This window comes from Oncorhynchus mykiss, chromosome 13 (genome assembly GCF_057628025.1).
Source record: "Oncorhynchus mykiss isolate SJ-2025 chromosome 13, ASM5762802v1, whole genome shotgun sequence".
Taxonomy (NCBI): Eukaryota; Metazoa; Chordata; class Actinopteri; order Salmoniformes; family Salmonidae; genus Oncorhynchus; species Oncorhynchus mykiss.
In genome coordinates this window covers 662,501-676,518 of record NC_143034.1, presented here as the reverse complement: position 1 = coordinate 676,518, position 14,018 = coordinate 662,501, and the positions used below count along the sequence as shown (strand labels likewise).

General features: G+C 47.9%; 1 protein-coding gene across 1 annotated transcript in view; it reads left to right on the top strand.

Annotated features, from left to right (window-relative positions):
* The window catches only part of slc5a10 (solute carrier family 5 member 10), a 91,405-nt gene that overhangs the window by 2,686 nt on the left and 74,701 nt on the right, over positions 1 to 14,018 (top strand). Inside the window, exons 2-5 of the mRNA XM_090194618.1 lie at positions 150 to 221; positions 1,066 to 1,170; positions 12,819 to 12,878; positions 13,108 to 13,212. Coding sequence (XP_090050744.1) covers positions 150 to 221; positions 1,066 to 1,170; positions 12,819 to 12,878; positions 13,108 to 13,212 — 342 coding nt within the window. The remainder of the gene's footprint in view (positions 1 to 149; positions 222 to 1,065; positions 1,171 to 12,818; positions 12,879 to 13,107; positions 13,213 to 14,018) is intronic.

Sequence of the window (14,018 nt, the reverse complement as noted above, 5' to 3'; positions counted from 1 at the left end):
GTGTAACTATGGAACTCTGTCTGGTGAGTGTGTAACTCTGTGTAACTATGGAACTCTGTCTGGTTTGTGTGTAACTCTGTGTAACTATGGAACTCTGTCCGGTGTGTGTGTAACTCTGTGTAACTATGGATCTCTGGTGTGTTTTTCAGTCGTCGTGCAGGGTCAGCAGGAACACTCTGAGTGGATACTTCCTGGCTGGGAGAGACATGGCCTGGTGGCCGGTGAGTCAGATCTTAAAGTCTGTTACATCTGCTGTTGATCTCACAGTCCTCCATTTCCTGCTCTTCTTGTGGAAGATCAGAGCCGCTCTGTTTACCAGTTGTGTGTCTGTGTGTGGTGTTTGTGTGTGTATCTGTGTGTATCTGTGTGTGGTGTTTGTGTGTGTCTGTGTGTATCTGTGTGCTGTGTTTGTGTGTGTCTGTGTGTGTCTGTGTGTATCTGTGTGTGGTGTTTGTGTGTGTCTGTGTGTATCTGTGTGTGGTGTTTGTGTGTCTGTGTGTATCTGTGTGCGGGGTTTGTGTGTGTCTGTGTGTATCTGTGTGTATCTGTGTGTGGTGTTTGTGTGTGTCTGTGTGTATCTGTGTGTGGTGTTTGTGTGTGTCTGTGTGTATCTGTGTGTGGTGTTTGTGTGTGTCTGTGTATCTGTGTGTATCTGTGTGTGGTATCTGTGTGTATCTGTGTGTGGTGTTTGTGTGTGTCTGTGTGCGGTGTTTGTGTGTGTATGTGTGTATCTGTGTGTGGTGTTTGTGTGTGTATCTGTGTGTATCTGTGGGTGGTGTTTGTGTGTGTCTGTGTGTATCTGTGTGCGGTGTATGTGTGTATCTGTGTGTATCTGTGTGTGGTATCTGTGTGTATCTGTGTGCGGTGTTTGTGTGTGTATGTGTGTATCTGTGTGTGGTGTTTGTGTGTGTATCTGTGTGTATCTGTGGGTGGTGTTTGTGTGTGTCTGTGTGTGGTATCTGTGTGTATCTGTGTGCGGTGTTTGTGTGTGTCTGTGTGTATCTGTGTGCGGGGTTTGTGTGTGTGTCTGCGTGTATCTGTGTGTCTGTGTGTATCTGTGTGTAGATCGGAGCCTCTCTGTTTGCCAGTAGCGAGGGCTCTGGTCTGTTCATCGGTCTGGCTGGAACAGGAGCTGCCGGAGGCATCGCTGTAGCTGGCTTCGAATGGAACGTAAGGACACACACACACACACACACACACACACACACACGTACATTTACACACACAGTGGTGCGTATTCATGGATGCCAATGGAAGCCAGGCTTCCCCAGAAAATTGACCATGAAAAAAACATTTAAAATATTTCTCTTTCATCTAAGTTTTCATAATTGTCCTTCAATTCACAAGAGGCTGAATGTATCCCAGCGGATGAAGCATCCCAGCGGATGAAGCATCCCAGCGGATGAAGCATCCCAGCGGATGAAGCATCCCAGCGGATGAAGCATCTGAGCGAGTGAAACAGATCCCCCTCTGTCTCTGTGTGTGTCCCCATCTATCGGATTCGGTCTGGTCATAAAGAGTATGACATTGTTGCTGCCCGAAGCATTGAAGGCAAGTGAAGCCAGCGAGCATTTGGCCTCCCTTGATAAAAACATTAATAAATAATCAGCGTTGAGCTCAACTGAATGGTCCTGGCACACCAAAACAACGTATCAGGGGAAGGCTTCTCTCCAATCACATCGAGAGAGAGAGATACGTCATGAATGGTCCTGGCACACCAAAACAACGTATCAGGGGAAGGCTTCTCTCCAATCACATCGAGAGAGATACGTCATGAATGGTCCTGGCACACCAAAACAATGTGTCAAGGGAAGGCTTGTCTCCAATCACATCGCATCAAAAGAGATACGTCATTGACAGAAACAACTTGAATCATTGCATCTCCTTGTGTTGTTGTCCTCCGGTGGCTAGCTAGCTAAAATGGTCCGTTTCCGAGTCCTCGTGGGTGGCGCAGTGGTCTAAGCTGTGCCACCAGAGATTCTGGGTTCGAGCCCAGGCTCTGTCGCAGCCGGCCGCGACCGGGAGGCCGATGGGGCGGCGCACAATTGGCCCAGCGTCGTCCGGGATAGGGAGGGTTTGGCCGGTAGGGATATCTTTGTCTCATCGTGCACTAGCGGCTCCTGTGGCGGGCCGGGCGCAGTGCGCACTGACCAGGTCGCTAGGTGCACAGTGTTTCCTCCGACACATTGGTGCGGCTAGCTTCCGGTTTGGATGTGCATTGTGTCAAGAAGCAGTGCGGCTTGGTTTGGTTGTGTTTCGGAGGACGCATGGCTCTCGACCTTCGCCTCTCCCGAGTCTGTACGGGAGTTGCAGCGATGAGACAAGACTGTAACTACCAATTGGATACCACAAAATTGGGGAGAAAAAAAGGGGTACATTTTTTTTTCTTCAAAGGCTCAGTTTCCTAAATTACCCATGGGATGGATATAGGGATTTGGACTTGTGGTTTTACTTAGTTCTCTGTGGCCAATGATTATAACTGTGATTCTGATCCAACCATTAATTCATACATTGTTTTACCCCTGGTCTGAGAGGATGGGAGTTCAACATGTAGCTAGATGTAGAAGGCTGATGTTACCTAGCTAACGTTGGCCATGAATGGAAGTTAGGTTAGCGAGCTAGCATTTTAGCCAGGTAGCCTAGGACCACAAAAAACGAAAAGCGTGTACTGTATGACAGAGTGAAAGACCGTTTAGGCAACATGAAAGAGAGGAGGATGGTGTTGGCGTTTCTCTACAGGTAGGGTGAGTCAATATGTTTTTCTACTTGCACAAACACACACACACACACACAGAAATCAGAACCATGGACATTAACATTATATTTAGCTTAAGTTGATTGGACTAAATCGTTTTTGGTATCTTTAAGTTGTCATTGTATTAGACTAAGCAGAGCTGGAAGAGTGGTTGTATGAAGAGTGGTGCTGGAAGAGTGGTTGTAGGAAGAGTGGTTGTAGGAAGAGTGGAGCTGGAAGAGTGCTTGCTGGAAGAGTGGTTGTAGGAAGAGTGGTTGTAGGAAGAGTGGTTGTAGGAAGAGTGGAGCTGGAAGAGTGCTTGCTGGAAGAGTGGTTGTAGGAAGAGTGGTTGCTGGAAGAGTGGAGCTGGAAGAGTGGTTGCTGGAAGAGTGGTTGTATGAAGAGTGGTGCTGGAAGAGTGGTTGCTGGAAGAGTGGTTGTAGGAAGAGTGGAGCTGGAAGAGTGGTTGCTGGAAGAGTGGAGCTGGAAGAGTGGTTGCTGGAAGAGTGGTTGTAGGAAGAGTGGAGCTGGAAGAGTGGTTGTAGGAAGAGTGGTTGCTGGAAGAGTGGTTGCTGGAAGAGTGGAGCTGGAAGAGTGGAGCTAGAAGAGTGGTTGTAGGAAGAGTGGTTGCTGGAAGAGTGGTTGTAGGAAGAGTGGTTGCTGGAAGAGTGGTTGTAGGAAGAGTGGTTGTAGGAAGAGTGGTTGCTGGAAGAGTGGAGCTGGAAGAGTGGTTGCTGGAAGAGTGGAGCTGGAAGAGTGGAGCTAGAAGAGTGGTTGTAGGAAGAGTGGTTGCTGGAAGAGTGGTTGTAGGAAGAGTGGTTGCTGGAAGAGTGGTTGTAGATAGAGTGGTTGTTGGAAGAGTGGAGCTGGAAGAGTGGTTGTAGGAAGAGTGGTTGTAGGAAGAGTGGTTGCTGGAAGAGTGGTTGTAGAAAGAGTGGTTGCTGGAAGAGTGGTTGTAGGAAGAGTGGTTGCTGGAAGAGTGGTTGCTGGAAGAGTGGTTGTAGGAAGAGTGGTTGTAGGAAGAGTGGTTGCTGGAAGAGTGGTTGCTGGAAGAGTGGTTGTAGGAAGAGTGGTTGCTGGAAGAGTGGTTGTAGGAAGAGTGGTTGTAGGAAGAGTGGTTGTAGGAAGAGTGGTTGCTGGAAGAGTGGTTGTAGGAAGAGTGGTTGCTGGAAGAGTGGTTGTAGAAAGAGTGGTTGCTGGAAGAGTGGTTGTAGGAAGAGTGGTTGCTGGAAGAGTGGTTGCTGGAAGAGTGGTTGTAGGAAGAGTGGTTGTAGGAAGAGTGGTTGCTGGAAGAGTGGTTGCTGGAAGAGTGGTTGTAGGAAGAGTGGTTGCTGGAAGAGTGGTTGTAGGAAGAGTGGTTGTAGGAAGAGTGGTTGTAGGAAGAGTGGTTGCTGGAAGAGTGGTTGTAGGAAGAGTGGTTGCTGGAAGAGTGGAGCAGGAAGAGTGGTTGTAGGAAGAGTAGTTGCTGGAAGAGTGGTTTATGGAAGAGTGGAGCTGGAAGAGTGGCTGTAGGAAGAGCGGAGCTGGAAGAGTGGTTGTAGGAAGAGTGGAGCTGAAAGAGTGGTTGTAGGAAGGGTGGAGCTGGAAGAGTGGTTGATGGAAGAGTGGAGCTGGAAGAGTGGCTGTAGGAAGAGTGGTTGTAGGAAGAGTGCTGGAAGAGTGGTTGTAGGAAGAGTGCTGGAAGAGTGGTTGTAGGAAGAGTGGAGCTGGAAGAGTGGAGCTGGAAGAGGGGTTGTAGGAAGAGTGGAGCTGGAAGAGCGGAGCTGGAAGAGTGGTTGTAGGAAGAGTGGAGCTGGAAGAGTGGAGCTGGAAGAGTGGAGCTGGAAGAGTGGTTGTAGGAAGAGTGGAGCTGGAAGAGTGGAGCTGGAAGAGTGGTTGTAGGAAGAGTGGAGCTGGAAGAGCGGAGCTGGAAGAGTGGTTGTAGGAAGAGTGGAGCTGGAAGAGTGGAGCTGGAAGAGTGGTTGCAACAAAGGACAAGCAGCACGCAGACAGACAGAGCAACATATCAGCACGCAGACAGACAGAGCCACATATCAGCACACAGACAGACATAGCAAAATATCAGCACGCAGACAGACAGAGCCACATATCAGCACACAGACAGACAGACAGAGCAACATATCAGCACGCAGACAGACAGAGCAACATATCAGCACGCAGACAGACAGAGCAACATATCAGCACACAGACAGACAGAGCAACATATTAGCACGCAGACAGACAGAGCCACATATCAGCACGCAGACAGACAGACAGAGCAACATATCAGCACGCAGACAGACAGAGCAACATATCAGCACACAGATAGACAGAGCAACATATCAGCACGCATTCAGACAGAGCAACATATCAGCCCACAGATAGACAGAGCAACATATCAGCACGCATTCAGACAGAGCAACATATCAGCACACAGACAGACAGAGCAACATATCAGCAGACAGACAGACAGAGCAACATATCAGCATACAGACAGACAGAACAACATAGGACTGTTTTTCTCCCCTGAAACACAGACATCTGGCTCAGTAACAGCAGTTGTCCTCTTTGTGAGGAACATGCAGGCTGTTTTTTATCACATTGAGATGCAAACATGAGTCACTGAGTTACTGAGTAATTTACACTACCGTTCAAAAGTTCAGGGCCACTTACAAATGTCCTTGTTTTTGAAAGAAAAGCACATTTTTGGTCCATTTAAAATAACATCAAATTGATCAGAAATTACAGTGTTCCAATGGCCTGTTGTGTTTGCTAATCCAAGTTTATCACAGTGTTCCAATGGCCCGTTGTGTTTGCTAATCCAAGTTTATCACAGTGTTCCAATGGCCCGTTGTGTTTGCTAATCCAAGTTTATCACAGTGTTCCAATGGCCCGTTGTGTTTGCTAATCCAAGTTTATCACAGTGTTCCAATGGCCTGTTGTGTTTGCTAATCCAAGTTTATCAGTGTTCCAATGGCCCGTTGTGTTTGCTAATCCAAGTTTATCACAGTGTTCCAATGGCCTGTTGTGTTTGCTAATCCAAGTTTATCAGTGTTCCAATGGCCCGTTGTGTTTGCTAATCCAAGTTTATCACAGTGTTCCAATGGCCTGTTGTGTTTGCTAATCCAAGTTTATCACAGTGTTCCAATGGCCCGTTGTGTTTGCTAATCCAAGTTTATCACAGTGTTCCAATGGCCTGTTGTGTTTGCTAATCCAAGTTTATCACAGTGTTCCAATGGCCCGTTGTGTTTGCTAATCCAAGTTTATCACAGTGTTCCAATGGCCTGTTGTGTTTGCTAATCCAAGTTTATCACAGTGTTCCAATGGCCCGTTGTGTTTGCTAATCCAAGTTTATCACAGTGTTCCAATGGCCTGTTGTGTTTGCTAATCCAAGTTTATCACAGTGTTCCAATGGCCCGTTGTGTTTGCTAATCCAAGTTTATCACAGTGTTCCAATGGCCTGTTGTGTTTGCTAATCCAAGTTTATCAGTGTTCCAATGGCCCGTTGTGTTTGCTAATCCAAGTTTATCACAGTGTTCCAATGGCCCGTTGTGTTTGCTAATCCAAGTTTATCACAGTGTTCCAATGGCCCGTTGTGTTTGCTAATCCAAGTTTATCACAGTGTTCCAATGGCCCGTTGTGTTTGCTAATCCAAGTTTATCACAGTGTTCCAATGGCCTGTTGTGTTTGCTAATCCAAGTTTATCAGTGTTCCAATGGCCCGTTGTGTTTGCTAATCCAAGTTTATCACAGTGTTCCAATGGCCCGTTGTGTTTGCTAATCCAAGTTTATCAGTGTTCCAATGGCCCGTTGTGTTTGCTAATCCAAGTTTATCAGTGTTCCAATGGCCCGTTGTGTTTGCTAATCCAAGTTTATCACAGTGTTCCAATGGCCCGTTGTGTTTGCTAATCCAAGTTTATCACAGTGTTCCAATGGCCCGTTGTGTTTGCTAATCCAAGTTTATCACAGTGTTCCAATGGCCTGTTGTGTTTGCTAATCCAAGTTTATCACAGTGTTCCAATGGCCCGTTGTGTTTGCTAATCCAAGTTTATCACAGTGTTCCAATGGCCCGTTGTGTTTGCTAATCCAAGTTTATCACAGTGTTCCAATGGCCTGTTGTGTTTGCTAATCCAAGTTTATCACAGTGTTCCAATGGCCTGTTGTGTTTGCTAATCCAAATTTATCGCAGTGTTCCAATGGCCCGTTGTGTTTGCTAATCCAAGTTTATCACAGTGTTCCAATGGCCTGTTGTGTTTGCTAATCCAAATTTATCGCAGTGTTCCAATGGCCCGTTGTGTAAAAGGCTAATTGAAGGCAGATCTTAACTGTACACGCTAAACTCTCCGTGGTTTTAAATCAATAGTTGTTTAGTGGTCCCATAATGTCTGAAACATGAACCTTGCTTGACCTTGCTGTAGGTCATCTGACTGTTTGTTAGAAGCAAATGGCTTTGTGCACTTCACCGGACAGAGGTTGCTCTCTGCTTTTGAGATTAAACAAATGTGTGTCTTCTTATTGTCCCTGCCTTTAGGCCTGTTTATCACAGTGGCAAGGCCTTTAGGCCTGTTTATCACAGTGGCAAGGCCTTTAGGCCTGTTTATCACAGTGGCAAGGCCTTTAGGCCTGTTTATCACAGTGGCAAGGCCTTTAGGCCTGTTTATCACAGTGGCAAGGCCTTTAGGTCTGTTTATCAGTGGCAAGGCCTTTAGGCCTGTTTATCACAGTGGCAAGGCCTTTAGGCCTGTTTATCAGTGGCAAGGCCTTTAGGCCTGTTTATCACAGTGGCAAGGCCTTTAGGCCTGTTTATCACAGTGGCAAGGCCTTTAGGCCTGTTTATCAGTGGCAAGGCCTTTAGGCCTGTTTATCACAGTGGCAAGGCCTTTAGGCCTGTTTATCACAGTGGCAAGGCCTTTAGGCCTGTTTATCACAGTGGCAAGGCCTTTAGGCCTGTTTATCACAGTGGCAAGGCCTTTAGGCCTGTTTATCAGTGGCAAGGCCTTTAGGCCTGTTTATCACAGTGGCAAGGCCTTTAGGCCTGTTTATCACAGTGGCAAGGCCTTTAGGCCTGTTTATCAGTGGCAAGGCCTTTAGGCCTGTTTATCACAGTGGCAAGGCCTTTAGGCCTGTTTATCAGTGGCAAGGCCTTTAGGCCTGTTTATCCCAGTGGCAAGGCCTTTAGGCCTGTTTATCACAGTGGCAAGGCCTTTAGGCCTGTTTATCAGTGGCAAGGCCTTTAGGCCTGTTTATCACAGTGGCAAGGCCTTTAGGCCTGTTTATCAGTGGCAAGGCCTTTAGGCCTGTTTATCACAGTGGCAAGGCCTTTAGGCCTGTTTATCACAGTGGCAAGGCCTTTAGGCCTGTTTATCACAGTGGCAAGGCCTTTAGGCCTGTTTATCACAGTGGCAAGGCCTTTAGGCCTGTTTATCAGTGGCAAGGCCTTTAGGCCTGTTTATCACAGTGGCAAGGCCTTTAGGCCTGTTTATCACAGTGGCAAGGCCTTTAGGCCTGTTTATCACAGTGGCAAGGCCTTTAGGCCTGTTTATCACAGTGGCAAGGCCTTTAGGCCTGTTTATCACAGTGGCAAGGCCTTTAGGCCTGTTTATCACAGTGGCAAGGCCTTTAGGCCTGTTTATCACAGTGGCAAGGCCTTTAGGCCTGTTTATCAGTGGGAAGGCCTTTAGGCCTGTTTATCACAGTGGCAAGGCCTTTAGGCCTGTTTATCACAGTGGCAAGGCCTTTAGGCCTGTTTATCAGTGGCAAGGCCTTTAGGCCTGTTTATCCCAGTGGCAAGGCCTTTAGGCCTGTTTATCACAGTGGCAAGGCCTTTAGGTCTGTTTATCACAGTGGCAAGGCCTTTAGGCCTGTTTATCACAGTGGCAAGGCCTTTAGGTCTGTTTATCAGTGGCAAGGCCTTTAGGCCTGTTTATCACAGTGGCAAGGCCTTTAGGCCTGTTTATCCCAGTGGCAAGGCCTTTAGGCCTGTTTATCACAGTGGCAAGGCCTTTAGGTCTGTTTATCAGTGGCAAGGCCTTTAGGCCTGTTTATCAGTGGCAAGGCATTTAGGCCTGTTTATCACAGTGGCAAGGCCTTTAGGTCTGTTTATCACAGTGGCAAGGCCTTTAGGCCTGTTTATCAGTGGCAAGGCCTTTAGGTCTGTTTATCCCAGTGGCAAGGCCTTTAGGCCTGTTTATCACAGTGGCAAGGCCTTTAGGTCTGTTTATCACAGTGGCAAGGCCTTTAGGCCTGTTTATCCCAGTGGCAAGGCCTTTAGGCCTGTTTATCACAGTGGCAAGGCCTTTAGGCCTGTTTATCAGTGGCAAGGCCTTTAGGTCTGTTTATCACAGTGGCAAGGCCTTTAGGCCTGTTTATCAGTGGCAAGGCCTTTAGGTCTGTTTATCCCAGTGGCAAGGCCTTTAGGCCTGTTTATCACAGTGGCAAGGCCTTTAGGTCTGTTTATCCCAGTGGCAAGGCCTTTAGGCCTGTTTATCACAGTGGCAAGGCCTTTAGGCCTGTTTATCAATGGCAAGGCCTTTAGGCCTGTTTATCAGTGGCAAGGCCTTTAGGCCTGTTTATCACAGTGGCAAGGCCTTTAGGCCTGTTTATCAGTGGCAAGGCCTTTAGGTCTGTTTATCAGTGGCAAGGCCTTTAGGCCTGTTTATCACAGTGGCAAGGCCTTTAGGCCTGTTTATCAGTGGCAAGGCCTTTAGGCCTGTTTATCAGTGGCAAGGCCTTTAGGCCTGTTTATCAGTGGCAAGGCCTTTAGGTCTGTTTATCAGTGGCAAGGCCTTTAGGCCTGTTTATCACAGTGGCAAGGCCTTTAGGCCTGTTTATCAGTGGCAAGGCCTTTAGGCCTGTTTATCAGTGGCAAGGCCTTTAGGCCTGTTTATCAGTGGCAAGGCCTTTAGGCCTGTTTATCAGTGGCAAGGCCTTTAGGCCTGTTTATCAGTGGCAAGGCCTTTAGGCCTGTTTATCAGTGGCAAGGCCTTTAGGTCTGTTTATCAGTGGCAAGGCCTTTAGGCCTGTTTATCACAGTGGCAAGGCATATAAAGTGCATTCAGACCCCTTGACTTGTTCCACATTTTGTTACGTTTCAGCCTTATTCTAAAATCAATCTACCCATAATACCCCATAATGACAAAGAAAACGGTTTTTAGAAATATTTTAAAACTGAAATATGACATTTACATAAGTATTCAGACCCTTTACTCAGTACTCTGTTGAAGCACCTTTGGCAGCGATTACAGCCTTGAGTCTTCTTGGGTATGACGCTACAAGCTTGGCACACCTGTATTTGGGGAGTTTCTCCCATTCTTCTCTGCAGATCCTCTCAAGCTCTGCCAGGTTGGATGGGGAGCGTCGCTGCACAGATTCTTTCAGGTCTCCAGAGATGTTCGATCAATTCCGGGTTCTGGCTGGGCCACTCAAGGACATTCAGAGACTTGTGCTTAAGGTCGTTGTCCTGTTGGAAGGTGAACCTTCGCCCCAGTCTGAGGTCCTGAGCAGGTTTTCATCAAGGATTTCTCTGTACTTTGCGCCGTTCATCTTTCCCTCGATCTTGACGAGTCTCCCAGTCCCTGCCGCTGAAAAACATTCCCACAGCATGATGCTGCAACCACCATGCTTCACAGTAGGGATGGTTCCAGGTTTCCTCCAGACGTGACGCTTGGCATTCAGGCCAAAGAGTTCAATCTTGGTTTCATAAGACCAGAGAATCTTGTTTCTCATGGTCTGAGAGTCTTTAGCTGCCTTTTGGCAAACTTTCGTGAGCTGTCATGTGACTTTTACTGAGGAGTGGCTTCCATTTGGCCCCTCTACCTGATTGGTGGAGTGCTGCAGAGATGGTTGTCCTTCTGGAAGGTTCTCCCATCTCCACAGAGGAACTCTGGAGCTCTGTCAGAGTGACCATCGGGTTCTTAGTCACCTCCCTGACCAAGGCCCTTCTCCACCGATTGCTCCGTTTGGCCAGGCGGCGAGGTCAAGGAAGTGTCTTGATGGATCTAAACTTCTTCCATTTAAGATTGATGGAAGCCACTGTGTTCTTGGGGATCTTCAATGCTGCAGAAATGTGTTGGTACCCTTCCCCAGATCTGTGCCTCGTCACAATCCTGTCTCGAAATTCTATGGAGAATTCCTTTGACCTCATGGCTTGTTTTTTGCTCTGACATGCACTGTCGACTGTGGGACCTTATATAGACAGGTGTGTGCCTTTCCAAATCATGTTCAATCAATTGAATTTACCACAGATGGACTCCAATCAAGTTGTAGAAACATCTCAAGGATGATCAATGGAAACAGGATGCACCTGAGATCAATTTAGTCTCATAGTAAAGGGTCTTAATATTTATGTAAATAAGTTATTTCTGTTTTTATTTTTTAATACATTTGCAAAAAAATCTGTTTTCACTTTGTCATTCTGGGTTACTGAGTGTAGATTAATGAGGAAAACATTTGATTTAATAGATTTTAGAATAGACGTAACCAAATGTGGAAAAGGTCAAGTGGTCTGAATAGTTTCCGAATGTAAATTAACATGTTATAGAACAAACAGCGCAGGATGTTACACCCCTACTAACCTTCCCCCGTGGTTTCCCCCACTCACCCCTACTAACCTTCCCCAGTGGTTTCCCCCACTCACCCCTACTAACCTTCCCCAGTGGTTTCCCCCACTCACCCCTACTAACCATCCCAAGTGGTTTCCCCCACTCACCCCTACTAACCTTCCCCAGTGGTTTCCCCCACTCACCCCTACTAACCTTCCCCAGTGGATTCCCCCACTCACCCCTACTAACCTTCCCCAGTGGATTCCCCCACTCACCCCTACTAACCTTCCCCAGTGGTTTCCCCCACTCACCCCTACTAACCTTCCCCAGTGGTTTCCCCCACTCACCCCTACTAACCTTCCCCAGTGGATTCCCCCACTCACCCCTACTAACCTTCCCCAGTGGTTTCCCCCACTCACCCCTACTAACCTTCCCCAGTGGTTTCCCCCACTCACCCCTACTAACCTTCCCCAGTGGTTTCCCCCACTCACCCCTACTAACCTTCCCCAGTGGTTTCCCCCACTCACCCCTACTAACCTTCCCCAGTGGATTCCCCCACTCACCCCTACTAACCTTCCCCAGTGGTTTCCCCCACTCACCCCTACTAACCTTCCCCAGTGGATTCCCCCACTCACCCCTACTAACCTTCCCCAGTGGTTTACCCCACTCACCCCTACTAACCTTCCCCAGTGGATTCCCCCACTCACCCCTACTAACCATCCCCAGTGGTTTCCCCCACTCACCCCTACTAACCTTCCCCAGTGGATTCCCCCACTCACCCCTACTAACCATCCCCAGTGGATTCCCCCACTCACCCCTACTAACCTTCCCCCGTGGATTCCCCCACTCACCCCTACTGCATACACAGCTTCCCCTACTGCATACACAGCTTCCCCAGTGGTCCCCCCACTCACCCCTACTGCATACACACACCGTGCCATCGTTGGGGTTAATTCTACAAATTCTAATTCAATTCTCTGTCAAATCCAGGTCAGACTTTTTTTCAGGCTGAGCATTTCACTGTTCAGACAACCAGCTGATTATTATGTATAGTAGTAGTACCATCAGCAGACAGCAGGGGGCAGTGTAACCAGCTGATTATTATGTATAGTAGTAGTACCATCAGCAGACAGCAGGGGGCAGTGTAACCAGCTGATTATTATGTATAGTAGTAGTACCATCAGCAGACAGCAGGGGGCAGTGTAACCAGCTGATTATTATGTATAGTAGTAGTACCATCAGGGGGCAGTGTAACCAGCTGATTATTATGTATAGTAGTAGTACCATCAGCAGACAGCAGGGGGCAGTGTAACCAGCTGATTATTATGTATAGTAGTAGTACCATCAGGGGGCAGTGTAACCAGCTGATTATTATGTATAGTAGTAGTACCATCAGCAGACAACAGGGGGCAGTCTCACAGTTAATGAAACCTTTCTATTTCTCCCCCTATCTCTGTCTCTCTCTCTCTCTCCCACAATCTCTCTGCCTCCCTCTCTCTCTCTCCCCTATCTCTCTCTCTCTCATCTCTCTCTCTCTCTCTCTGTCTCCCTCTCTCTGTCTCTCAGGCCACCTATGTGTTGCTGGCATTGGCTTGGGTGTTTGTACCAGTCTATGTGTCTTCAGGGGTGAGTTCACACACACAGACAAACAAACAAACACACACACACACACACACACACACACACACACACACACACACACACACACACACACACACACACACACACACACACACACACAGTCAGAGTGTGTACCTGCACCCTTTCCTGCGTGTTGCAGCTAGTTGAAGAATTCTTTAACCTGAACATTCCTCTGCTGGGCGTCACTCTTAAACAGACAGTGTGTTTGTTCCAGATCGTGACCATGCCGGAGTACCTGGGTCGTCGGTTCGGAGGGGAGAGGATCAGAACCTACCTGTCTGTTCTCTCTCTGATGCTGTCTGTCTTCACCAAGATATCAGTATGATATATCACACAGCCCTGTCTGTTCTCTCTCTGATGCTGTCTGTCTTCACCAAGATATCAGTATGATATATCACACAGCCCTGTCTGTTCTCTCTCTGATGCTGTCTGTCTTCACCAAGATATCAGTATGATATAACACACCACACAGCCCTGTCTGTTCTCTCTCTGATGCTGTCTGTCTTCACCAAGATATCAGTATGATATATCACACCACACAGCCCTGTCTGTTCTCTCTCTGATGCTGTCTGTCTTCACCAATATATCAGTATGATATACCACACAGCCCTGTCTGTTCTCTCTCTGATGCTGTCTGTCTTCACCAAGATATCAGTATGATATAACACACCACACAGCCCTGTCTGTTCTCTCTCTGATGCTGTCTGTCTTCACCAAGATATCAGTATGATATATCACACCACACAGCCCAGTCGTTGTTCTGGTGTCACTGAATAGACTGTCATTGTCTCAGAGGTCAGAACACAATTACTATGACAACGGATGACCTGATTTCTCTATTTTTTGCTCTCTCCCCCCATCTCTCTCCCCTCCCTCCTCTTTCTCTAATCCCCCTCTTCTCTCTCTCTCCTCTCTCTCTTCCCTCCACCTCCTCTCTCTCCTCCCTCCCCCTCTTCTCTCGCTCTCGCCTCCCTCCCCCTCCTCTCTCTCTCCTCCCTCCACTCTCTCTCTTTCTCCTCCCACCCTCCCCCTCTCCTCCCTACCCCTCCTCTCTCTCCTCCCTCTCTCTCACTTTCTATCTCTCCTCCCTCCCCTCTCTCTCTCTCTCCCCCCTCCCCCTCCTCT